At 55.0% G+C, this 24,360-nt stretch overlaps 1 protein-coding gene across 5 annotated transcripts in view; it reads right to left on the bottom strand.

Annotated features, from left to right (window-relative positions):
- Window positions 1-6,770: 6,770 nt before the first annotated feature.
- DNMT3A (DNA methyltransferase 3 alpha) overlaps window positions 6,771-24,360 on the bottom strand; it is a 94,273-nt gene continuing 76,683 nt past the window's right edge. For 3 of the 5 annotated variants that reach the window (XM_036335173.1, XM_036335170.1, XM_036335171.1), the window contains exons 7-23: window positions 21,644-21,859; window positions 21,221-21,379; window positions 20,742-20,849; window positions 20,339-20,495; window positions 19,878-20,027; window positions 19,728-19,772; window positions 18,951-19,030; window positions 18,373-18,485; window positions 18,082-18,265; window positions 17,750-17,834; window positions 15,648-15,793; window positions 14,784-14,874; window positions 14,448-14,632; window positions 13,369-13,454; window positions 11,461-11,530; window positions 10,289-10,407; window positions 6,771-9,551 (exon numbers count right to left, since the gene is read on the bottom strand). In XM_036335173.1, the coding sequence (XP_036191066.1) occupies window positions 9,410-9,551; window positions 10,289-10,407; window positions 11,461-11,530; window positions 13,369-13,454; window positions 14,448-14,632; window positions 14,784-14,874; window positions 15,648-15,793; window positions 17,750-17,834; window positions 18,082-18,265; window positions 18,373-18,485; window positions 18,951-19,030; window positions 19,728-19,772; window positions 19,878-20,027; window positions 20,339-20,495; window positions 20,742-20,849; window positions 21,221-21,379; window positions 21,644-21,859 (2,136 nt within the window). In that variant the 3' untranslated portion in view covers window positions 6,771-9,409. Of the gene's footprint in view, window positions 9,552-10,288; window positions 10,408-11,460; window positions 11,531-13,368; window positions 13,455-14,447; window positions 14,633-14,783; window positions 14,875-15,647; window positions 15,794-17,749; window positions 17,835-18,081; window positions 18,266-18,372; window positions 18,486-18,950; window positions 19,031-19,727; window positions 19,773-19,877; window positions 20,028-20,338; window positions 20,496-20,741; window positions 20,850-21,220; window positions 21,380-21,643; window positions 21,860-21,941; window positions 22,015-24,360 lie in introns of all 5 variants that reach the window. The other 2 variants (XM_036335175.1, XM_036335174.1) reach the window with 2 other exon arrangements.

Here is a 24,360-nt window from a genome sequence, read left to right as displayed (position 1 = left end):
AGTCACATGATCTTATCGAGGATGCTAAAAAGCATTCGATGAGACACAGCATCCATTCATGATTAAAACGCTCAATAAAATGGGTATAGAAGGAAAGTACCTCCCCATAATCAAGGCCACGTATGGCAAACCCTCAGCTCACATCACTCAATGGTGAAACACTGAGACCAGGAGAAGAAGGACGCCCCCTCTCAGCACGCTTACCCCACACGGCGCGGGGAGTTCTGACCGGAGCTGTCAGGCCAGGGGAAGAAATAAAAGGCGTCCAAATTGGGAGTGAAGGAGTGAGAGTGTCATTTTTTGCAGATGACATGATTCTGTACATAGAAAACCCTAAAGCAGCGGTTCTCAACCTGTGGGTCGCAACCCCTGAAAATACATCCTGCATATCAGATATTTACATGACGATTCATAACAGTAGCAACGTGACAGTTATGAAGTAGCAACGAAAATAATTTTATGGTTGGGGGTCACCACAACGTGAAGAACTGTATTAAAGGGTCGCGGCATTTGAAAGACTCACCATCTTTGGCCAAAGCCCTGAGCTCAGCAAGGGCCATGGGTTGGCATCTCTGCAGACAGGACTCCTCCCCTCCCGACCCCGACCAGGCCACTATCCCACACATGTGCAGGGGTTGGGAGCACCAGAGGCCACATGCTTGTCAAAAAATAAAACCCAGGTTTCTGGTGAGAGGACAGAGGTTCAAGGCCGGTAGCTGAAACCTGCCCAAGGTCAGACAGGACTCGGATCCTCGAATTCTCAATGCTGTGGTCCTTCTTCTGACACAGTCCAGGCACCTGGGACTTCCGTTGAACATGAAGGACTGACTGAGAGTTGAACCCAGCTGTGAAAATTGCTGCTTTAGTTGTCCACCTCTAAGAGGTCACGGGCCCATAACCCCCCACATCTTCAGGCATGTTCCTTCCAACCCAGCTGCACCCCCTCACAGGATCCCAGTTGAGAGGAGGAAAAGGTACCACTGAGGAGCCGTGGCCATTTAAAATGTATTAGAGCATGACTGGCGTGGTTCAGTGGTTGGGCATCGACCTATGAACCAGGAGGTCACGGTTCGATTCCTGGGCAAAGGCACATGCCCGGGTTGCGGGCTCAATCCCCAGTGTGGGGCGTGCAGGAGGCAGCCGATTGATGATTCTCTCTCTCTCTCCCTTCCTCTCTGAAATCAATAAAAAAATATATTTAAAAAAATTAAAGTGTATTGGAAAGGAGGAGAAAGGGCTCTTTGGGGTGAAGCCAGGAGACCATCCCAGGGGAGCCCCAACCCCTTTGGGTGTGACTTCTTTGTGGCCCCATCTCCAACATGCACTTCCTCCCCTCCCTGCAGGCCCTCACATAACACCCACATCCCCCAGGAATTACCCACTATGTACGACCCTGCTATGTATGGCTTCATCCTCCCTCTCTCCTTGATTCCACTCAAGACCCATCGAGTCAACCTTGCTGAACCCAAGGAAGCTGCTCTTGAACCCACAAGCCTGGCCCTGGTGGTGTGTGCTACCTCTTCCCCAGCCGGGCGGACTGGGAAGCTGGGATGACCCACCCGGGCAGTCTCCATGGGCTGTGGACTGGTCACTGCACAACTGCCTTGGCTCCTGCCCAGCCGACCCTTCCCTTCTACCACCAAATGACGCTTTGTTTAAACGCAGAAGTTCACAGGGTGGTTTTTCTGGCCTCAGGAACTTGAGGGCACCCCCGTCTCCTCAACCTTCAGGTAGAGTCTCTAAGATCCCGTCTGAACGCCTTTCCTCCCAGGCTCCCCAGGCAGGCACGCCAGGTGAGCTAATTTTCAAAGTGGCCGAGTGGTGTTGCTTCCCCACTGGGGTTAACACACGTGTCTGAACTGGACCAAACTAAAGACGGTGTTTCTTTCTGAACGGAGAGTCTCAGACCTGAAGAGAGACTGTCTGTGTTGGCCACAGGGAGGGAGAAAGGCAGGCAAATGTGTCAGGAACCACCCAAATGTTCACCTCCTGTCCCCCCCGAAGTCTCATCTCTGGGAATGTACTAGTATCTTAAGGAAAAAATACAATTTATAAGGGGAAACGCCAACACAAAGATCTTTATTGCAGCTCTATTTATAGCTAAAATAAAACGCATAGGTAGAGAAACAAACTTCCAACAAGGAAATGCCATGCAGACATTAAAGAAAATTCTACATCAACACTGAAAAATATTAAGAAAAAAGTCGGATGAAAGTTAAATGTACATTTACAATTCTGTCAAGAAAAATGCCCATGAAAAAAGCCTGTTATTTTTTTCCCCCCTCAAAATTTCCCCTTTGAATGTCTTTCAAAACTGCCAGCAAAGTGGTGCCGCCCGAAACCTCCCCCAAATCTAACAAAGTGAAGAAACCTCGAATAGCCCTCCTTTCCGTTCGGGGACGAGACGGCTGGCCGATCCTGCTTGGCACTTAGGGGACAGACAGACAGCACGGCACGCCCGGGGTCTTAGAGAGGAGATGGGGGAAGTGCCCCCAGTTTACATGTGCGCACTCCTCTCTGGATGGGGGCGACAGGAGACTAGTGACTGGCAGGCAGAGTCATGAGGACGAAGGAGACATTGTGTATGGACCCAGGCAGTGAGAGGACCCCCTTGAGCAAGGCCAGCAGTACCCCACATGGCTGTCCAGGGCTTAATGCACTCGGGGCAGCCCCTGGCCCCGTTGGCCAGGGGTGAAAAAGAACCTTTCTGATGCAGGGCTGAATGGGCCGATTTCTGCAGACTGGCGGCCTCATGCAACTCCCCGAATAATCCCCACCCTTGGGCTGGCCCTGGCAGTGTCTGCAAACACTTCTCGATTCTTCCTTCAGACCAAATGCCTCTCCGTTTCAGCGTCTCTTGCACAGCCCAGACTGTCCACCGCCCGGCTGCTCTCCCCTTAGACACCCTCGTGTGTTGGGGAAACCAAAAGTCTTCCAGCTCCTCCGACCAAGACCTGGGCACAGAGCCCTCTCTTGGCACTTAAGGGACTGAAAACTGTCGCTCATCCCAGGACAGAATTCGATTTTCCGGCAAACGTGTCTCCCTGTAACTTATCTCTGAGCTTCGAGTCAACCACACTGTCCTTTTTTCCACCCCGTTCGCAGTCCCTACTCAGCGTTCAGGCAGGTGATGTTTTAAAGAGGACCTGCATCGTCTGGACCCAGAGCTGGTGGTTAACCCTCTGGAGGCGGCTGCGAACAGCCATGTCAGGGGAGAGGAGGCGCGAGACAAAAGGACATTATTGCGGCGCTTGTTCCGTTTTTTCTTTTTGCACAAAAACAGTCCATTTATTCAAGTGTTCTCCAGCACAAGTACATTAGAAAGGAGCTTTATTATATTCTTCTGGGCACAAAAAAAAATGTGATGAAGGCGGAACTGACAGACTTTCTACATCGGCTGTACGCACTGACCTCTTTAATTATTTCATAAACAGCTATGTCACGAGCATCACACACAGAGATACAACAGGACACCGGCGGCCGGCTGGGCACCCGCTCGGGCCCCTCGCACACGCCCCACCCGGTGTCCCAGAACCAGACTGTGAAATGTACATTATTGTTGTCAATAAATAGAGAAGCAACCCTAAAAAAAATAATAATACAGTGGTGAAAGGATGCTGGAACCAGGAGAAAAACAATGAAAGGAAAAGAGAGGAACTGAAGAGAAAAGGGCAGGCAAGGGCCGGGGCGGGGCGGGGCGGGGAGGAAGTCCTGCATTGAGCTGCGTGGAATGTGGAGTGACAGTGCTCTGCCAACGGGGCCAAAGCGAAATCGTCTGTAACAGGGAAAGTTATTACCAAATCAGCTACGGAGTTTATTCTTCAGTATGAATACATGGTTTCCCACAAATAAGCACCCGCTACTTCAATGCCTCAGCTAAAACACATGAAATCGCTCATTTAGTTTTCAAGTACAAAGTTAAAATGCCTTTTTAATAATAATATATCAGAGTAAAATAATAGTCTCTTTTAAACTTCACTACAAGAAAACAAAACAAACAGTCATTGTCCAGACAGCAGACTTAATTTAACAATATATATTTTTAATAAAATGTTTTTAGCACCTTGTTGAGTCACCTCCTCCCTCTGCGTATTCTAAGGAATTTCGGCCTTTTCTTTTTGTGGTGGTTGGTTGTTGGGTTCTAGGGCTGTGCGGCCAAATCAGTCTGTGAAGTGAAATGGGACTAAGGTGAGGCTTTAGATCCCTGCTCACGCCCTCAGGCTCGGGGCTGGAGGCCACTGGACGGGGGTTTGAGAAAGCCGCCCTCCCACGCCCCTCCCGGGAGCACGTGGGGGGAGATTTCCAGTTTCAGGAGTCCTTGGGCCTCCGTTCGGGCGAGTTAGCCGGTCACAACTAGAAGAGGGACCTTCCATCCTTGTCCTGGCTGCTTGAGACCTGGTATACGGCCTCCCCCAAACTCCACTGCCTAGAACGGCGACGAGCAAGCGGTCACCGACCAAAGGCCGCCCCGGCTGGGTCCCTGCAAGACACAGGTGGGGGCGGGCTGCCCTGCTTCCCAAAGACCCCGCCTTCCTTTCCCGAGATGGAAAGATTCGAGAGCTCCTGCCGGACAGCGGAGTCCATCCTCATCTATGCCCTCTCTTCCCGGATCCTCCACACACTGGCCTCAGCAGGGAAGGGCCAGCCCTCCACACACCGTCCCATCCTGGGCTGGAGGAGGGGCTCCGCTGCTTCCCGCCAGAGGGCAGGACAACTCCAGGGTCACCTCTACTCACAAGGCCTGGGAGCAACCGGACTGGACAACAGATGACAAATTCAGATCAAAACGGGGCCTGGCTGGAAACTCAGTTCTCACCCAAACCTTGGCTCTGCTCCTCCCCACAAAGGAACTGCCTGCCCTCCTCAGACCACCTCAGTGCCCGTCAGGCCCCAGGGCCCTCGCCCACAGCTCCAGGGGGCGCCTGTACGTTTCCCGAAAACGACCTCTGAAAGATACCAGTGCCACAGCGACTCTGCACCAAGCTGGATGGCGACAGGCGTTCACAACCACCTCCAGCATTCACTCCACGTCTACGTCTACCATCAGAGATGTGAGGGCGACCGGTTCCAGTTTTCCTACGTCCTTTCCCAGGCGGCCCGCTGAGCTGTCCTTCCTGCTCCTGTTCCAGACCTCCCTGTGTGGAGACGGTGGCTACTCCCACCCAGGCGTCCCCAGAATTGCCAGCTAAGCGGGAAGAGCAGGGAGCCAGCCCTTCGTGAGACGACTCCCATGTCCAACAGTCTTCCCACTGGGTCTGCCTGTCCTGACCTGCACCTTCCCGACCCACCAAAAATCACACGGGCATCTCCAACAGCCAACCACTCCCAGGCCTGTCCCCAGAGCTCCAAAGTCCTGCATGCTCTCTCGTGAACTTTGCTAACACGATGTCCAATAGCAAGAAGACTCTGGGGTCTGGACAGAAAACGGATGGGAACACACCACTGTCACCTGCCAACGGCAAATCCGCACCTGCTGCTCCCGCAGCCGGTTCCACGGGGCAAAGGGTAGCACCAGCCAGCCTGAGGCCAACAGGGCCCAGCACTGCCTGCTGGAGACTAGCTTCCTCCTCAGGCCTCGACCGAGGGCTCTGGGGCCCTGGCAGGAGCTGGGCTACCTCCCCAGACCTCTGGCATCACACTCCACTTGGCACCTGCAGTAACTGGGAGGCATCCTCCTCAGTCTCTAGAAGCCTGGCTTTCAGGGGTAAGCGGGCCTGCTCTTTAGAAAGAAAATGCCACAGGGAACACCTCCAGCATCTTCCCTAGGCCGTTTGGTGTCTCCTGCTCCACTGCCTCCACCCTCAGCCTCATCCACAGCAAGTGTAACAACCCCACTTAATCCTCGACCACCGGCCTGTTGGAGCACAGCTCCCCTTTAGCCGGTGACCTTGGCCTGCCCCTAGAAGTCCCCCTATGGTTGGAAGTGGAGTAAGAGCATCCGGGCACAGCTATGTGGGCATGTCCCCAAGGTCCGCTGCACCCACCACGTTCTACTGCGGGACTGAGCCCACGGGGTGGCTGGTGATGAACTCTCACCCCCGCGAGGGGCACCTGGTCCATCCTAGGGCCTCGTCAGGCTGCCCCGCCGGGAGGAACAAGCGCTCTTAAGGGTCAGCCACAGCGCACCTCCCTGAGCAAGCTGGCCGGCCGCACTGATCCTTGGGCTTGCCACCTCCTTGGCTTCCCAGCTTCTTCCCACACCACCCCTTGGGTGCATCCTGGGCCATGGGGGAAGGCGAATGCCTTTGCGTGAGCAGCGGACAAAGACCCAGGAGAGCCTGAAAGCTCCAAGTGTCTGCAGAGGAAGGCCGCGCCGTCCTGACACTGGGGGCTGGGAAGACCTAGCACTGGCCAGCGGGGGAGGGAGCACCTTGGGCTGCTGAGGCAGCCCTCCTCCCCCAGCCCTCCTAGTGGTGCTGGCGGTCTCCAGGTGCAGAGGGAGCTGGAGCACGAGGAGACGTGAGCACCAGTCAGGTACAGGGACTCCAGAGAGGGAGGGGCAAAGGTACCCCTCCTGGCCACTCCAGCCCCCTGGCCCATCACCACCTGCCACCAGAGCTGGCGGGAAGCAACTGGGTGTGATCTTCAAAGCCAATCTGACAAGGAAATGAGATTGGGGTCCAGAACTAAGCACCCCTAAAAGGAGCAGGACACTGGCTACCGGCTGTGAGCTTACTCCTGAGCAATGAGCAAGGGATTCAAAGCCTTGGTTTAATTTTGTCACCAAATTACTAATTTGCTTGATTCAAAACATGAGGTTCACTGTCCCATTTTTTTATTTTTATTTTTTGAGTGGAAGCCCCTTGGCCAAGACAGACCTGGATGTAATTTCATTTTGGTTGAGGGGAGAATAGGTAGGGGGAGCTGAGGGCTGACTTTACTGGTGCCTAGAGTTGCAGGTCAGTATCACAGTTGCTAACAGAAGAGTCTTTTGACATCACCAGGGGCAAAAGAGAGAGCACGCTACCTGCTAGAGGAGAGCACCTGCTAAAATAAAACCTCCTCCTTTTCCTGCCTTCAGCACCGAGCAACTTCTGGGATTGACAGTCTACCTGCAATCAGGGCAACAGAGGTAAAGAGCTGCAGGGCCGACTCCACAAAGTCCTGACTCCTGGGGGAGTGGCGGGGTGCTCCCTGGCGGTGTGAGTGCATCTGTTATGCATCGGGATAGACATGTTCCTGTGTATGCGTGTGGGATTGATTGGTGTGGGGCTTACGTCTGCAGCGGGACCCGAAGCTCAGCCTCCTGAGCCCCACTTCCCGGTCCCCACTCCATAATATCTCTTATACATGACCCTATCTATTTATATAGTGCCTATCACCATAGGCCGTTTCTAGGGATGCGAACTTGGGACCATGTGCTTGACAGCACACCTCCCAGCCCTGCCGGTCCCAGGAGGTGCCATCCCCCCTCCCATTATAAAATATATATCTCTATATGCCACATATCTACACCCCATCTATCCAGGCAAGCATCCGCCCATTGGGCCCTCACCCTGGAGCCGCCACTGGCGTCCCGCCTACTGCCAACACCAGGCTGCTTGCCTCGGTAGGAAGCGGAACCAAGTGTTGTGCACTTGGGGCTCCGGGTGCTGCTGACTCAGGTTAAGAGCACAGCGATCACCAGACCAAAGCACTAGAAAAGAAATACACACCACTCCAGTCACACACACAGGAGAGAGACGCCGGCCCTCCCTCCAGCCCTGACACACACGCCTCCAGAGGAGGGGAAGTAGAAGAGAAGAGGGACGCACCGGAAGGCTGGCCTGGGGGACTCCCGGGCCGCCCACCTGTCGCTGCACCTGGTGGCCCACCTGGCCCGAGGGGTGGGGAGCCAGGGCACCAGGGCCACCCCTAGCTTAGAAGCACCCTGCTCCCCGCACCTTGGTTTGAAACCTTAAGGGGAGGGGGGTGGGTTGGGTTTTTGTGTTCTTAACGAAAAATCTGAAAACAAACATAATTATAACCAGAACCATAAGAATAATAATTATAACGAAAGGTGTCGTCAGCCTCCCCGTATAAAACTGCAGCCTTTGGAGATGACCAAAAACATCACATTCCAGGGCCAGAAGCCACCTTGTGCACAGAGGGCGGATGGTGGGGCCTCATAAAAGAACACACAAAAGGCGACTTTAGACAGGAAAGCACCAGTACGTTTTGTATGTTTTTTTATTCGCTCCAGGTGGGGTTTTTAACGGTCACTTTCCCACACTCTGGATCAGTTCTGATCCCACCACGAGGAGCCCTCAGATCGGCTAATGTGAAAAACTTGGAAGGGAGACCCCTTATCCTGCCATCTTGCTGAGGGAGTCTCCTTTTGTTGGGAGAAAAAAAAAATCAAAAGGTTATTGCGTGATCCTGGATGAATCCCGCTCTCAGCTGTCCACGGTCCCGACCACCTCCTCTCACCCCCTTTTTGGCAGGGAGAAGCAGGGCAACGCGGTCCCCAAACCGTCCTTCACCCCCATGGCACGCCAAGGGGAAAAGCCACCTGGGAGGTGATGGACCTTCTCCCCCTGTCCATCCTTGATTAAAACCCTTTGCGCATAAGGCAACATGGAAGCTGATGTTTTTACTCATCTCGCTGTTTGAAAGCACCATTATGAAGTCAGGTTGTACAGTAGTTAACAGTACCTTTTATATATATATCTCATATCTATCATATATATATAAACTGTAAACAAGAGGTAACAGCGGCTCTAGAAACTGGTTTTCTTCAAGGTTTCCTGTGTGGTAGGCACCTGAAATACTGTATAAAAGGGTCTTGTGGTGTCCTCTCCCTGCTGCTAGTTGGGTTCTGCTTTGCATGACCAGGAATGGTGCTAGCAAGACAGCTCAGTGGCTGGGAGGGGTCTCGGCCTCCTGAGTGTGTCTCTACTTTCCGCCCCCTGCTTGTGCTCCTATCTGATCAGGCTAGAGACAACAAAAAGTTATATAGTTAAAAAAAAAAAAAAAAAAAAAATCCAATACCAATATATAGATTTCCATAGAATTTCCTTTTTTTCTTCTCTCTCGGCAAGGTATTGTTACTATGTTTTGTTGTTAAGTTTTGCTGCAATAAACCCTCTTGTTTCAGTCACAGCAAGAAACAAAAACCCAAACAAACAGAAAACCCCTCTGAAAAGAGTAGAAAACAAAAGATCTGACCAAAAAAAGGGGGGGGGGGGCTAGGGAACATGATATTGTTTTTAAATAGGACTAAAGATTAACATTGAAAAACCAGATGATGTCCAACCCTTTTCACCAGGCAAAGCCCTCCGGTATTTCCGCCTCTGGTTTTTGTTTTAAATTCCTTTCTCTTCTGGGTGCTGATACTTCTTTCCATCCTCATGTTCTTTGTGGTTTTTTGTGTGTTTTTTTGTTTGTTTTTTTAACTCTGTATCACTACCTCAGTTTGCCCTCATGTCCCTTACACACAAGCAAAATATTCCTTCAGCGGAGCGAAGAGGTGGCGGATGACGGGCACGCTCCACGACCGGCCCAGCAGTCTCTGCCTCGCCAAGCGGCTCATGTTGGAAACGTCGGTATAGTGGACAGGGAAGCCGAACACCCTGGGGAAAGAGGCAGAGGGCGGGGTGAGCGCTGGCGCATGGGATTCTGGGGGATCTTCGCTCCTCTGTCACCCACTCAAGACTCGGACAGCCCACTGCTGTCTGTGGATTTGAAGCTAGGTAAGATGACCGTGGCCGAGAGAGTTACCACACGGTAGAAGCAAAGTCAGGATTTGTGAGAACACCTCCAGGACAAGGCGGCACCTGAGATTTAGATCTGCAGTGGGTACCTGAAGTCTGAAAGTAATGACTATACACCCCAATACCTTCCCCCCAAGAGGGAGGAGAACTCTTGTCTGACTCCACGCCCTCCAGGAGTTCCCGCCTGCTTGTTGTTTGTGTAAGTGGTCTGTCTGGCTGGCTAAGTGGCCGTTACACTGAGAATGAAGGGGTCATCTCGTCTCTGAGTCCAGTTTGCACCCAGTCAGGGTGCTCAGGCTGGAAGGCCCACCTGGGCCTGTGCTGCCCTGGTTTGTGAGGCACCTAAAGGAGCAGCACGAGATAAGATGCTCCTGAGCCGCCGTGTTTCCTGGAGCTCAGCAGGACCCCCGGGACCCAAGGCCCCCGTGGACTGATTTCTAGATGCCTCACTTTGGGACCATCCCCAGGAATCGGCCACGTCAGGAAATGCCCGGGTACCCACTGCTCACGTGGCATCTGTGCAAGACGCCAGCCTGGCTGGGAGAGACCCCCTCCCGCCAGGACAGCCCCGCGACCCCAGCCCAGGCCTTGGGTACCTTTCCATTTCAGTGCACCATAAGATGTCCTCTTTCTCATTCATGAAGACGGGGAAATGCTGGTCTTTGCCCTGCTTTATGGAGTTCGACCTCGTGGTGATGGTCCTCACTTTGCTGAACTAGAAGACGAGGAAAGAGGAACGAGCACTCATTCGCTGGTCATGCATCTGCCACGTGTGCCAGGTGCTTGCCAAAGTGGGCCTCTGCAGACCCCTCTGCCCTGCTCTTCCTCCTACTCTGCGGTCACCCCGCCATCCTAGTCCAATCCTGCCGGCCAAGGGCTGGAGATATAGCAGCTGGAGCCACTGTCCTTCCTCAGTCCTCCAAGAACTGCTTCCTTCGTAAGTGTAGTGACTTGCAGGCAAAAAGATGCCAGATCGCTCCGGCTCAAGATACACAATTGCTGGTCCCTGCTCTCAGGGACCCTGATGCCTGGTGCGCGCACTCTGGGAGATTTCTACAGAGTGAAACCGAGCTTCCACATCACAGGAGAGTCGCTGCTGTGGAAACTCACGCAATAGGTCCTGGCCAAAAAATTTAAACGCCCTAGGGACACCTTGACAAAGGTGTCTCAGTGTCTGCCTCCCATGGGACACCAAGCAGTGCTTAACAAGGGAGGGCAGAAGGCCAGCAATGACTTCTGATCTCTCTCTCTCTGCCTTCCAGACCTTCCTCTAGATCAGTGGTTCTCAACCTTCCTAATGCCGTGACCCTTTAATACAGTTCCTCATGTTGTGGTGACCCCAACCATAAAATTATTTTCGTTGCTGCTTCCTAACTGCAATTTTGCTACTGTTATGAATTGTAATGTAAATATCTGATATGCAGGATGTATTTTCATTGTTACGAATTGAACATAATTAAAGCATATTGATTAACCACAAAAACAGTATGTAATTATATATGGGTTTTCCGATGGTCTTAGGCGACCCCTGTGAAAGGGTCGTTCGACCCCCAAAGGGGTAGTGACCCACAGGTTGAGAACCGCTGCTCTAGATCCTCCCCTCAGGCCAACTGCATGAATGACCCCATATCACCCCTAAATTGCACCCCCCATCCCGCCTGCACCCAGAGCTCTAGAGGGCAGGCTCACAGCCCTGGTGGCTGCTCTACCGCACCCCGCCCTCTGCCCTTCTCCCTACCGCCCAGCAGAGGGCCCCGACGCGGCTCACCTTGGCTATTCTGCCGTGTTCCAGACACTCCTGCAGCTCCAGCTTGTCATTCACAGTGGATGCCAACGGCCTAGGAGGCAGAACAGAGGAGGTGACAGCGGAGCCCAGGAGGACAGGGACACACCGGGCAGTGCTGACCCAGCAGCCATCTGACTCACACAGGCCAGCAAAGGGGGTCCTGCCTCCCACCTTGTTGTAAGCCCTTCCAACTCCCCCAGGAAACACACACATACACTGCAGCCACCCGCGGACACAAATCCACTAAGTATTAAGCCTTAAAAGGCAAATTCAAAAGTGGCCTCAAACTACAAATAAGCAGGCCACACCTGCCCAGAAGGGGAAAAACCCAAATGTTTTTATTTTTACATCAGTTATTTTAACTGAGTTTTAAAAGGATTCAACAAAGCAAGCTTCGGGGGGCGACAGAATGCTGTGTATCTTGATTATGGTGACAGTTACATGGGTGTGCACACTGGATGGAATTCATTGAACTGTGCACCTTAAATGTAAGTTAAAAAGACAAATTTTGCGCAGTCCCCTGAAGACTAACATTCTGTGACTTCCCAGAGGGCAGACCAGATAACTGAACACCGCCTCCAGCACAGGCCTTTTCTGACCTTTAGAAATACTCAATGAAGGCTTCACTGAGCAGTCAATGGCTCAGTGTGGGAACCTCGGACCCGCACCCAATAGCGCCTCCAGGCTCCTCTCAGCTTATGCGTGCATACGTACACACACACACACACACACACACACACACACACACACACACGTACGTCCGTACATACACACACACACACGTACACCCACACACACACACGTCCGTACGTACACACACACGCACACACGTACGTCCGTACGTACACACACACACACACACACACACACGCGTCTCTACCTGGTCCCACCTGGTCTCCCTGCTCCTCCTGGAAGCTCAGAGTTGTAGAATTTTAGAGTTGGAAGAAACAGGTGGGAATAATTCCCTAGGATCAAGGTGTGTGGCTTCATGAAAATGCTAGACTATACCGTCCTGTCCATTTTCCCAACACACACATCCATCTTGGGAAATTTAGGGGGACACTCAGAGTTTTCAGATCAGCTGCCCCACTGGCCCATCTCCTCCCCATCAACAAGCCCTTGCAAAAGACAGCAGCCCTGCCGAACGGGGACAGGCCTGAGGAAGTTCCTACAACTTCATGCAAATGACAGAGAGGGAGATTACACAGCTGAGGCCAGATCAAATGATGTTTCCAATTTGCAAGTATTCTCCAGGAGGCTTAGAATCCACTCAGAACATTCTGGAAAATATTCCCTCCATAAGAGATGTCTGGAGTGGGTGGACCTCACGCTGCTTTTCAGCTGCTTTCAACCAGAATCCCTCTCCTCATAGGCCCTTTATACAGTGCAATTATTGTACAGAAGAAATGAAATTTTCTTCATTCCTGGATATTAAAATCTATCTGTGTGACTGAATGAAGAGCATCCTTCCAGCAAAAGACCTGGAACCAATTGAGTGTGGACAAGTGAGGCGGGGCTTCAAACCTGCAAGGCGCGGCTTCAAGATTCCCTCCCTGGACCGGCACATGGTTGGGTGTGGGCACCTCCTTCCCACCCCAACCCCTCTCTCCATGACTTGACCTCAGGAGACTGAAGACATCGCCCGTGTAGGAGAACCTGCAATTCAACTCGGCGGCACGCCGGGTCTCCCCCTGGGAAGGGCGCACTCTAACGCGCCTCTTTTCCACGCTCGGTGTTGGTTTCTCGGGCAAGTATTTTCTCTACCCTGACGCCCCTCCCTCAAGAACAGGGCAGAGCTGGCCCGCGAAGCCCACTCGGGACCCCCGCTCCGGGCTGTCCTGCCTGCAGACGCCAACCCGCAGCCATCCCAGGCCCGGAGCTCTCACCAACCTGTTCATACCAGGAAGGTTCCCCCAGAAGTAGCGGGCCCTGTGTGCAGCTGACACTTCTTTGGCATCAATCATCACAGGGTTGGACTATAAAACAGGAGGGAGATTAACGATGAGCGAGAGGACCAGGAAACGGCGCCAGGAATTTTTGCGAGTTCGGAGCCTGGAAGCCTCAGAGGCTCAGGCTTCTCTCTGAGGAGGCCACACGCCGGGGCGGCCTGAAGCCACCAGGAAAAGCCAGCACGAGACGTGGCCACATTCCACCAGCTCTTACCGGAACCTCAGAGACCAGCACACACCAGCGGAACATTCTGTGACGATGGGAATGTCCTCTGTGTGCGCTGCTCACCGGCAGTCCCTACCCACCCGCCGCGGGGGGCTAATGAGTACCTGAAACGAGGTGAGTGTGACTGAGGAATTTTAACGTTTATGTAAGTATCACACGTGGCCAATGGGGCTTTGTGAGACAAAGTTCCAGCAACGGTGCAGATGTTCACTGCACACCCCGATTGTGAGCCAGACAGACAACTCGCAGTGACAGAATAGCAGCTGCGACGTTACCCATCCCGAGGCCGGGAGTGTGGGCTTGAGCTCCCGGACCGCCCACCCCTGAGGCTGCCTCTGCGCAGAAACCCTCTGTGCAGAGCTCAGACCGGGCTGCGTGCTGAGCCGGGGCCACGCTGAGACAGGTCCTGTCTCCTTCCCAGGTGTCAGAGTGCATCTGTCACAGCTGCTGAGGAGTGAGCTGAACCATTGATTCTGCCATCTCCTAGGCTCCCCCCGAGAAACACCACACAGAACCCAACCCTGGGAGTGGGCCCCCCACCCCCTTTACACTCAGGTCTTTCAAGCCCTAAGCCGTATACCTCCCCCGAGAGAGAGACCACGAGTTCTCTCGGGGGGACCTCTAACAATGCTTCCTCCCCATCTCACTGGGAAGCCCCAAGCTTCCCAAATGGGCCCTTTGCAAAGCAGAAGTCCCCAGCCCCCAACCCCACAATGCAGATGAGACAGGGACAAAGCGGCTGTCCAAGGCAGAAGCCGTTAGTGAGCTGGGCAAACCAAGGGTGCTGGCTATACCTCGAGAAATCGTGAGATGTCCCTCTTGTCACTAACGCCCATGGCCACCACATTCTCAAAGAGCCAGAAGAAGGGGCGGTCATCTCCCTCCTTGGGCCGCGCGTCATGCAGGAGGCGGTAGAACTCAAAGAAGAGCCGGCCAGTGCCCTCTGAGAGGCGGGAGAGAAAGCCGTCAGCTGGGCTGTCTGCAGAGACAGTGGTGTGGCTAGGGCACGGGGCGGGTAAGGGAGGGCAGGGCCAGTGGGAGTAGCCTTCCCAGGGCAGAAATGACCGAGTAGGAAACCTACGTTGCAGAAGCACCAGCCGAGAAGGCGGCCAGGCGAGCACGGCACCTACCATAGAGTCCCTTGCGGGCAGGGTTGACGATGGAGAGGTCATTGCACGGACTGCCCCCAATCACCAGGTCGAACGGGCCCCACTCCTGGATCTGAGAGGATAAAGGGAATGTAATCGGCTTACTGTCCAGAGACAGAGACAGAGAGGAAGAGAGAAATTATCTGTGAATTTGGCAAAAAAGTACCTGGACGCGGGGAGAGGAGACCTGGCTGCTCTGTACGCTCACCACCTACACACATTCATGCACAAATACTACGCACACGCACACACCCTCCGTGCAGCCATGGGCCAGGCCCCGAGGCCCTCTGGGCTCAGTTTCCTCTACAATAAAGTGAAGGGTCACAGCGGGATAATCGGAGGCCAGCAGGGAAGCCAGTGTCCCCAGCAGGGAAGGCAGCCCCTCGCGAGAAGGCTGACGTGAAGGTGCTGTGCTCTGCACACTCTGGGCAGGGTGTCTGCACCATCTCAACGCCCTTCAGCATTCGTGAGGGCCCAGAGTCTCAGGGGCAGACACAGACACCAGGAGGGCAGAGGCTCACTTAGTCAAGACCCCGCCGGACACCCTGGGAAACGGAGGCTGGTAGAGCTGCCGCCAGAAGTATGAGGACAGGCACCTCACCGCCATCCTAAGCGCTCAACTAAAAAGGGCCCTGCAATTAGCCAGAGAGCAGCCCGAGCCCCAAATTCCCATTTCACTCTGCCCGTGAGCCTCAAACAAGGAGGAACACGGAAGAGGGACAGGAAGAGAGGCTGGGAAAACAGGGAAAGGAAAATAAATGAACGAAATGCAAGGGGGCTGGTGCTGCCCCGGGAGCTGAGTGCGAGGTGCGGAGAAGGCGGGACGGGACCCCAGCACTGACATACATGCTTCTGCGTGACGCTGCGGACGTCCCCGACGTACATGATCTTCCCCTGGTGCCGCACCATGCCCACCGTGATGGAGTCCTCGCACACCTCCGAGGCGATGTAGCGGTCCACCTGAATGCCCAGGTCCTTCAGCACCAGGAGCCCTGCGCCAGCCGGAGAAGAGCGCGGTCACCTCTGGCAGCAGGTCTCGGCCGGGGGCCCTCTGGCCAGCCCGACACACGGGTCAGCGATGGCCTGAGCCCTGCCCTGCCCAGGAAGCTGCCTGAAATCCTCCGAACCAACTGAACATCAATGACAGAGACATCGAGGCTGCTTCATGTCTAGCTTGATCTACTTCAAAGGTGGTCAAAGGCCAGGACAGACCAGCTGGACAGGAGGCGGTTTCAGGATCCAGGGAGAACAGCAGCCGAGTTTTGGTGGCCTCCTCTTTGCTGTTTCTCCATCTTTCACACACTGGTCCTTCCTTATCGCTTCTTTCCCCCAAACAGCTCATCCTGCTGCAACTCTCCCCATCCTTCAAACCCAACGTAAATGCTACCTGCTCTGAAAATGTTTCAGCAACGCCCGCCCCTCCCCTACTCCATCAGCCCCCAGCACTCTGCGTCCCTCTCCACCTCATTAGAGCAGTGAGTATTCCTAATTCAGCTTTTCTCTTGGGCTACGAATTTCTTTAAGACGGAGTAAGAGTATGAGGTCTCATCCCAACTCACTACAGGCACTTCCTTACCACAATCCCTCACCAGTGCTTGCTGAATTAACCCTTTGCAGTCCAGTGTTATATTTGGAATTCAAACAGTCTGATCCAAATTAATTGACGGGATTGAATGTTGAACTTTTTAATGTTCTTATTGCTCGACGTTGGACCTGCTCCTTGCGCCTGGTCTGTCGAGTCAGCCTCGAGGTTGGACCGAAAAGGGTTAAGGCAAGGAAACAATGAGAACAGAGCCGGCAGCTTCAGGAGAAAGAGGCTACTGTGCTGCCTTTCTTTCCCCTGCGCCCAACAGACCCCCCACCAAGGAGCTTTTACAGCCTCCTGAGCTGCGACAGGGTCCAAGAAGGCCTCGAGGCTCCAGCCTGCGAAACCCACGCTGCACACAAGCCTCTCGGTTTACAGAACATGGCACCGAGATGAAAACATCGGACAAACACCTGGTCTGGGATGCCACCCATACGCTGGCCCTCTGGCCAAGGTCCCTGGGCTCAGACTGTCCATCTCCCTCTGGTCACATGAAGGCAGGTTCTGAGGAGAGCGACTCCCTTCGGAGGAACCGAGGAGCCCAGCCTGGGAGGAGGCCCGAGGGGGAGATAGATGCGTCAGTGCCACCTTCCGCGAGGGCTGTCTGGCAAGGTCAAGAACCACATGAAGAAAACAGCACCTACAGTGACCCAGCGCGCCCTAAAAGACAATGGCTAACGTACAGAACAGAAGGAGTGCGTACAGGGAGGCCTGTCACAGCGCTGCTCCAACAGTGACAACACCAGTCCCCAACCCACGGAGGATTAAATTAATCTCGGTCCTTTCACTCAGTGGCACCTTACGCGGCACTTACAAATGAAGGATGCAGTTCTCTACTGACCGACCTGAGACAGCCTCATAACATCATAACTGAAAAGGCGAGTTACAACACTACACATTTACCGCCCCTCTGTTTTATCTATGTACGACTGCATTAACGCACGCACACATCTAACGCGACATTCACCAAAACACTAATCACAGCTTATGGGCAATTTAGGTATTCTCTGCTCTCGGTTATAGATTGTTCTTTTACTGCGACTTCCAATGAAAACACAGCACAAGGGCCGTGTTTTTGTTTTGGTCGCCGTCTGCCCTTTGAGGCTTTGTGAAAACCGCCAATGACCTGTCAGTCACGCCGTCCTCGGCCGGGAAGCTCCCCCCATTAAGGAAAGTGCCCGCCGGACACGCTGGTTTGCCCCTGATTTTACTTCCCAATGAACAGTTTCACCTGCAGGGTGAGGCTTTAGCAGTGGTGATGCTCACTACGGTTCTGTTTGGTCAGAGTTGAATACACGCATCCCCCACAGAGCTGCCCGTCCCAGGAGGAGGGCGCAGCCCCTCTCGGACCCGTGCTGCTCACCTGTAGCAATTCCGTCAAACAGAGACAGCACCCGGATGGGCTTCCTCTTCTCGGCTGGGACAGGTGGGTAAACCTTCGGAGGGTCCTAGGCAGGGAGCACAACAGGCCAGGTGAGTGCCCGGGCGTGTTCCCCAGCTCCGCCCGCCCTCCCAGCCCCGTGAGCGTGATCGGCGTTCTGACCCCGCACAGCCAGCGCGCGGCTCGGGCACCCCTGCTCATCGCCCGGCCCCCCGACCCACTGAAGCACCATCGCTTCAGCCGGTCCGCCCTCCAGCTCCGGCAGGTAGGAGTGGGTGCAGAGAGTTCGGGAGCAGGCCCAGGCCGGCACTCACAAATTCCTGGTCGTGGTTGTTGGCGAAGAACATCTGCAGCCGCGAGGGCCAGTCGTCCCGCCTCCGCAGCAGCCCGTAGGTGCCCTTGTGCCCGCACATGTAGCAGTTCCAAGGGTCTTCTTTGATGGCTGCCTGGGCGGCGCCGGGCCCCACCAAGAGATCCACGCACTCCACGCAAAAGCACCTGGAAGGAAGCCCAGTGTAGCAGCGGGACTCCCAGCCCCAGGCCAGTCCTGGATGGGGCACGGCTGGGCAGGTGGGCAGTGGGAGCCCAAGGTGGGGGCCCCTCACCTGCAGCAGTTGTTGTTCCCGCACATGAGCACCTCACGCCCCCCACAGCAGATGGTGCAGTAGGACTGGTAGCCGTCGTCGTCGTACTGGTACGCGCACTCCAGGAAGCAGTTCTGGAGGGCAGGTGGCAGTCAGACCCTCCGCAAGCCCCGGGAACCCTGACTCAGCCCTGGAGACATGACCCTGCGACCCATCCAACCAGGGTCTGGCCTAAACCACAGATCAGGGAAGGGGCCAGCAGGTGTCCTGGCCCCAGCAGTGGACAGTAGCAAGGAGGCCTGGGCGAAGGCTGGGGAGGGAGCGGCAGCCTTTGCCCCTAGGTCTTCCCCGGGGCCCTGAGGGCGCAGCAACCCACCCGCCAGTCGGCTTGTCCCCCCCCCTTCACTAGTGCCTGGGGAGTGGAGTCCACGTCTGGGGACTGGGATGGGTGTTATAGGCGGAAGACTTTCAGGAGGAAAAATAATGGCAAGTCAACCCTTGAAGCCCAAATGTCTGTTTATCAGAACTTTCTGCTTCCACAGCTAACGCGGGGTCACAGTCAGGCCAGGGGAGGGAGGTGGCATCCCCAGCAGCCCTACCTTGCAGTTTTGGCACATTCCTCCGATGAAGAGAGGGTGTTCCAGGGTGACGTTGAGGCTCCCACAAGAGATGCAAATGTCTGGAAAGCAGAGAAAGCAGAGTGAGCGGCACTGCAGGGCCCCCTCTTGCCTCGGACCAGAGCCAGCTCCAGAAAAGCTACAAAAAGGGGGCGTGCTGGAGCTGCCTCGGGCAACAGGGAGGCACTGGGGCCCCCGTTTCAGAAGCCCTGTCCTCTCTCAGAGCACTGATGCCACCATCCAGGAGTGGCATCATACCGGGACAGGAACCGCCAAGGAGAACGGGCCCTGCCCTGGGTATGGGGGTGGTCCTTGGCAGACCTTACGTCCTGGGCCCCTGCCCCATCCTCCCCAGGCCTGAGGGCCCTGAGCCTGACACACCATCACTAGGCCAAGGGAGACAGACATGGGATGCGAATGACCGCTGGACGAGAGAAGGTGATGAGAGATGTAAGGCCAGAAGGTCAGGTTCAGGCAAATTCAATCGAATACAAGAGGGGCTCCCCTCTGGGGCCCACTGGAGTGTCCCAAATTCTAATACCAGCCGACACCATCGACAGGTCAGATTCTGGCACCAGAAGACAGACGTGTGTGTGATGCAGGCTGGAGGTGGTGACACATGCAGGACTGACCCTGTGACTGAGTACTGATGTCCCAGTCCAGCCTTTCTCAGCAGCCATGCCTCTGCCCCAGGCAGCCCACTAGGAGCCAGCCCACCTGCCCGTCCCAGGGAGTCGGTATCCAGTGCATTGGACTCACCCTCGATGTTCCGGCACTTCTGCCGCACCTCGTACACCAGCCGCTCTGCGGAGGGAGGGAAGCCCAGCATCAGAGGAGGCGAGAGGGCCTCACCCACTCCTCTGAATGCCAGCCTCGCCACGCCACTCTCTCCAGAGCCAGGCTAACTACCTCTTGTGCGTTCGTCGATAATCTCCTTGACCTTGGGCTTCTCGGTTGTGCTCTTCCGGGGCTTTTTGGCTGGTGGGGGTGGCGCATAGGCAGCTGCCTCGGGTTCAACCCACATGTCTGTGTAAACTTCTTTGTAGGGGTTCTTCTCCTCTGGTGGGAAAAGCAGGGAATGAGGTCACGGTTCCCAGCTGACAAGGAATCCCAGCTCCCTCTCCTCCCCCATTCCACCCATAATGGGGTGCAGCCTGGTCCCCGCCATGTTCCTTGCTCTCGACTCTCTGGTGCCAGCAGGCCAATGGGGAGCATGTTATTCTGAGTCCCAGAGCAGTACCACCCTACCCGACCCCAGGGGAGGGAGACCATGGCCCATCGATGGAGGCCTGGGCAGCCCTCCCTCAGCATGGCTTTCACAGGCCTGGCTGGCAGGGGTCCAGAAGGCTAGGCTGGGCCCCCGTGCTGACCTTCTGGTGGTTCCAGGCCCTTGGGGCCAGAGGGCTGGAACCCTCCGAGGGCCCATTCGATCATCTGCTTGTTCTGCACCTCCACGGCCTTGGCAGTGTCGCTCTCATCGCTGTCATGGCACGCTGGGAACAGCTTCCCGGCTCGGCTGCTGGCCACCTGGGGGGCAACAAGAATGGGGGGTTGGAGGGACAGGCTGGAGGGCAGACTCCTAGTAACAAAGGTGGGAGAAGGTGCAAGGAGGGGGAGGACTGGAGGAGAAAGCCTGAAGAGTGTAGAAAGGAAGCGAGTAAGATGGGGGGAAAGGAGTCCACAGGCCTGGCAGGCAGACCCTCTGCCCAGGCCTGACATCTGCATCTCGGCTTCTAGGCCAACTAGCGGTCCGAATCCCCAAACGGCGCTCACCTGCAGCACTTCGTAGATGGCTTTGCGGTACATGGGCTGCTTGTTGTAGGTGGCCTGGTGGAAAGCGCTGCAGAAGGAGCTCAACGGCATCAGCTTTTCAACACACACCTGGGGGGACAACCATGGCCCTCGTTTTTCCTCCCACACTCATCAAGCCCCACCACGTGCCTGGCAACAGGCAAGGGTGGGAGGCATCAGAACTCGGCCCCTGTCCTGGAGAGGGCCAGATGCATCAATAAATAACTGCATGATGCAGAGGATCTGAAGGCAAGTGGGAGGGGCTTCCGGGGAAAGGGTTCCCAGGAGGCAGAGACTCAGCAGGCATCCTAGCTGTGAGGCACCAGTGCGACCTCATGATCTCCTGGGCTTCCATTCCCACACACAGAGAGTGGGGGCAAGCAGAGCCCACTTTTACCACCCAATTCCAGACCATGCCCCGCCAAAACTGTAGGCCTTGGGACCGAGACCCCATAACTCACCACTGAGAACTTGCCGTCTCCGAACCACATGACCCAGCGGGTGCCTTCAGCTGCTCGACTCCGGCCCGTCATCCACCAAGACACAATGCGGCCTGGCCACCAGGAGAAGCCCCGCAGTTTCCCCCACACCAGCTCCCCAATGCCAAAGCCCCGGCCGTCCTAGATCCCCAAGGAGCAGAAGTCATTATACAGCAGTCACGAGGCCCTGCCACCCTCATCCCCCCACGGCAACCCCAACCCTGGGCATCTGAGGGTCAGGGCAGCCAGGAGGGAGCTCCATCTGAATGGACCAAATCAGAGCCAAATTGGGGAGACGAAGAGGCCTGGGATCAGGTGGAGAGAGGAGAGCAGGATGGGGCGAGCTGGCAGTGGAGGGACTCAGGACAAAGCTGGACGAGGCAGCTGAAGAAGCCAGCCGCTCACCTCGTACTCTGGTTCGTCATCGGCTGCTTTGGTGGCGTTCTTGTCCCCCGTGTCAGCCCCCACAGGCTCAGGGGTGGTGGCCACAGTGGGGGAGGCGGGGTCAGTGGGCTGCTGCACTGCAGGAGGGCTGGCCTCCTCCACCTTCTGAGACTCGCCGGACCCCTGGTTCTCTTCCACAGCGTTCATTACTGCAATCACCTTGGCTTTCTTCTCAGCCTGGGGAAACAAGGGACAGAAGTTACCTTGGCCTCTCCAGGAATCAGCAAGGCCACCTCACACTCAGGGCGCTCCTCGCAACCTCTTTCTGGGCTGGAGACAGTGGTGGGAGGTCAAGGGCTGGAGAGAGTTCTTCCCTCATCAACTCAACTGGCCTGCCGTGGAAAACAGAGAGATCCGAAGTTGAGAGGCAAACTCCAATCATCTGGCTCCATTCCAGCCTTCTCCTCTGCCCCTTAGGAAATCTTCCTTCCTGGTCTGATCTTTCCCAGTTTATCACCATTATCATTCGCCCACCCTCTGACGTGGAAAGGCTAATTCTATTCAGATCTGAAACGTGCACCTTCGTTTAGGCTCCATCCTCTCCTGTCACATTTCCCAGCCAAGAACTGGACTTCTCACCCTTTTCTCCACAATTTCCCTGGGCAGCCAGGAAATCTGTGTGGCTCCCCGACCACGATTCCAGTTCCGTTGTCGGGTCTACTATGAGGAAATCGGTGCCATGTTTCCTGCCCCACCTGCTGGAGCACCACGCAAAGCCCCGTCCGAGCTCACCTGCTTCCAGGCTGGAGTTCTTAGGATTAAATCCACTGTGCATTCTGTTACCAGACTCACCCCTCCCTTCTCTGTGTGCCTTTCAGATCCACATATAAATACACTTATTCTTTCAACACTTTCTTACTGAGCAAAGGCATCCTCTCTGCCATCCCACCGACAAACCCAACCAAACCCAACCACTGTCCTAGTTGGACAGCCTCCAACCTTTCATCATTTCAGACTTCATCTTTCAGACCCTGCCCCATTCCTTCTCACCACCTGCTCCCAAAGGTGCAGCCTACAGGGGAGCATGAGATCCTGGATACACAGCTCTGAGGGCCGGCCAATCTCATCTCACCCCAGCTAGTGAATCTAGAACACATGGCCCTCAAACTCAGGGCTCCGCACCCATTCCCACCACACCAGATTCGGAGAGAGAAAATCCCATCCATCTGCCTTTCAATATGAAGCTCTCCCCCAGAGCTTATGAAAAAGAAAAAAGCATCAGAAAGCACCATGGACTACAAGAGCTCTAAGCTGGAAGTCAGAGCATCGACATCTTTCTTAGCCTTGCAACTCATTAACAGCTGACCTCAGAGCAGCCCCTTCTCTTCTGAGTTGCTCCAACCTAAAAAGGCATTTAAATAGAAGGGTTTCTGTTAACCTTTTCTGACTATCAAGAATTCTAGGGATGCGCCAAAGCCTGTTAATGAACCCCCAGATCACAGGGTTCCAGGTTAAAAACCTTGGTCTTAAACGCAATGGTCTACTCTCGTCGATTCATTTCATTCAATCCTCAAGTCTTTGTTTCTGGGCCAATCGGCTTCCTGTAATGATCCCTAAAACACTAATGATAGAAGTCCTAGTTCTTTCTCTGACTCAACAAATTCTAAAATGGGATCATTTATTCTTTGCCCACAAACAGCTGGGAGAATGAGGTGGAAGAACGCAGAGTCATTGCTCATACCACCCTAGCCCCGTTCTCACCTGGCACCTGGTGGAACTTTGTCCTCTCCTTCCTACTTTCAATTATCCACCACCACCTCCCCCACAAGGTGTGACGGGATGGGCACTCAACCCGAGGCGGGAGGAGGATTCTCCTCTAGAACCGTCAGCTGGGGCAGCCGACCCCGGCACCAGGCCCCTTCAGATGAGCAACATGACTAGCTGTTCTGCTCCCTTCCCTCTGCCTCCTCCAACTTCAGTCACGTTGACTGATCTAGACCAGGCTGCTACCCTATGACCCAAAGACCCTGCTCACGGGTGACAGGGCCCCTCAACCAGAACAAGGTGTGTAGGTAGCAGAGGGCAGCAGGGAGGGGGCCTTCCGAGGGAAGGAGCTGAAGTCACTTCCACAGCAAGCAGCAAAGGGTGGGCGGGTGCTGGGCTCCCCAGGTCTAGACTCGAGAAGAGTGGGTAGAGTCGTGCCTGACACCACCCTTCGTCCTCCCCCACAGCCCCTTTGTCTCTCTTCCCCACCCCCCCACAGCCAGTTCCTGAACATTATTCTTCCCCCACAACTTCCCCCAGCTTGTCAGACGCTGCTGCTGACGGCTACGAAGCGCCCCCAACCCACTAGGTGCAGGAGAACACGCGCCCAAAACAGTTTTTGGCAGGCGGCGGAGGAGGAAGGGGGCCTCCATCGTGACACGGCCAGCGGGGGCAGGGGAAGGAAGAAGGGGTGGGTTAGCAGCAGGAGGCAAGAGAAAAGGGGAAGAAGGGGCAGAGACGGTGGCTGGGTGGGGGAGGGGCCTCATTAGAGGAGTCTGCCCAAGGTAGTGAGGGAATGCCTTCTTTCCCCACGTTCACTCTCCCTGGGGCAAACAATGGGAGAAAGAAGGGTTAACTGAACCTTGGCATTTGGGCTAAAGGCTCCTACCCTCAGATCAGAACACCCCACTCCAGATTGGCCGAGAGATTGGGCCTGATCAGGGAGATACTACACGCCCCGCCCCCCCTCCCCA

Source organism: Myotis myotis, unplaced genomic scaffold (genome assembly GCF_014108235.1).
Source record: "Myotis myotis isolate mMyoMyo1 unplaced genomic scaffold, mMyoMyo1.p scaffold_m19_p_14, whole genome shotgun sequence".
Taxonomy (NCBI): Eukaryota; Metazoa; Chordata; class Mammalia; order Chiroptera; family Vespertilionidae; genus Myotis; species Myotis myotis.
The sequence above is the reverse complement of the archived record's forward strand: the minus strand, read 5'-3'. Positions and strand labels throughout refer to the sequence as shown.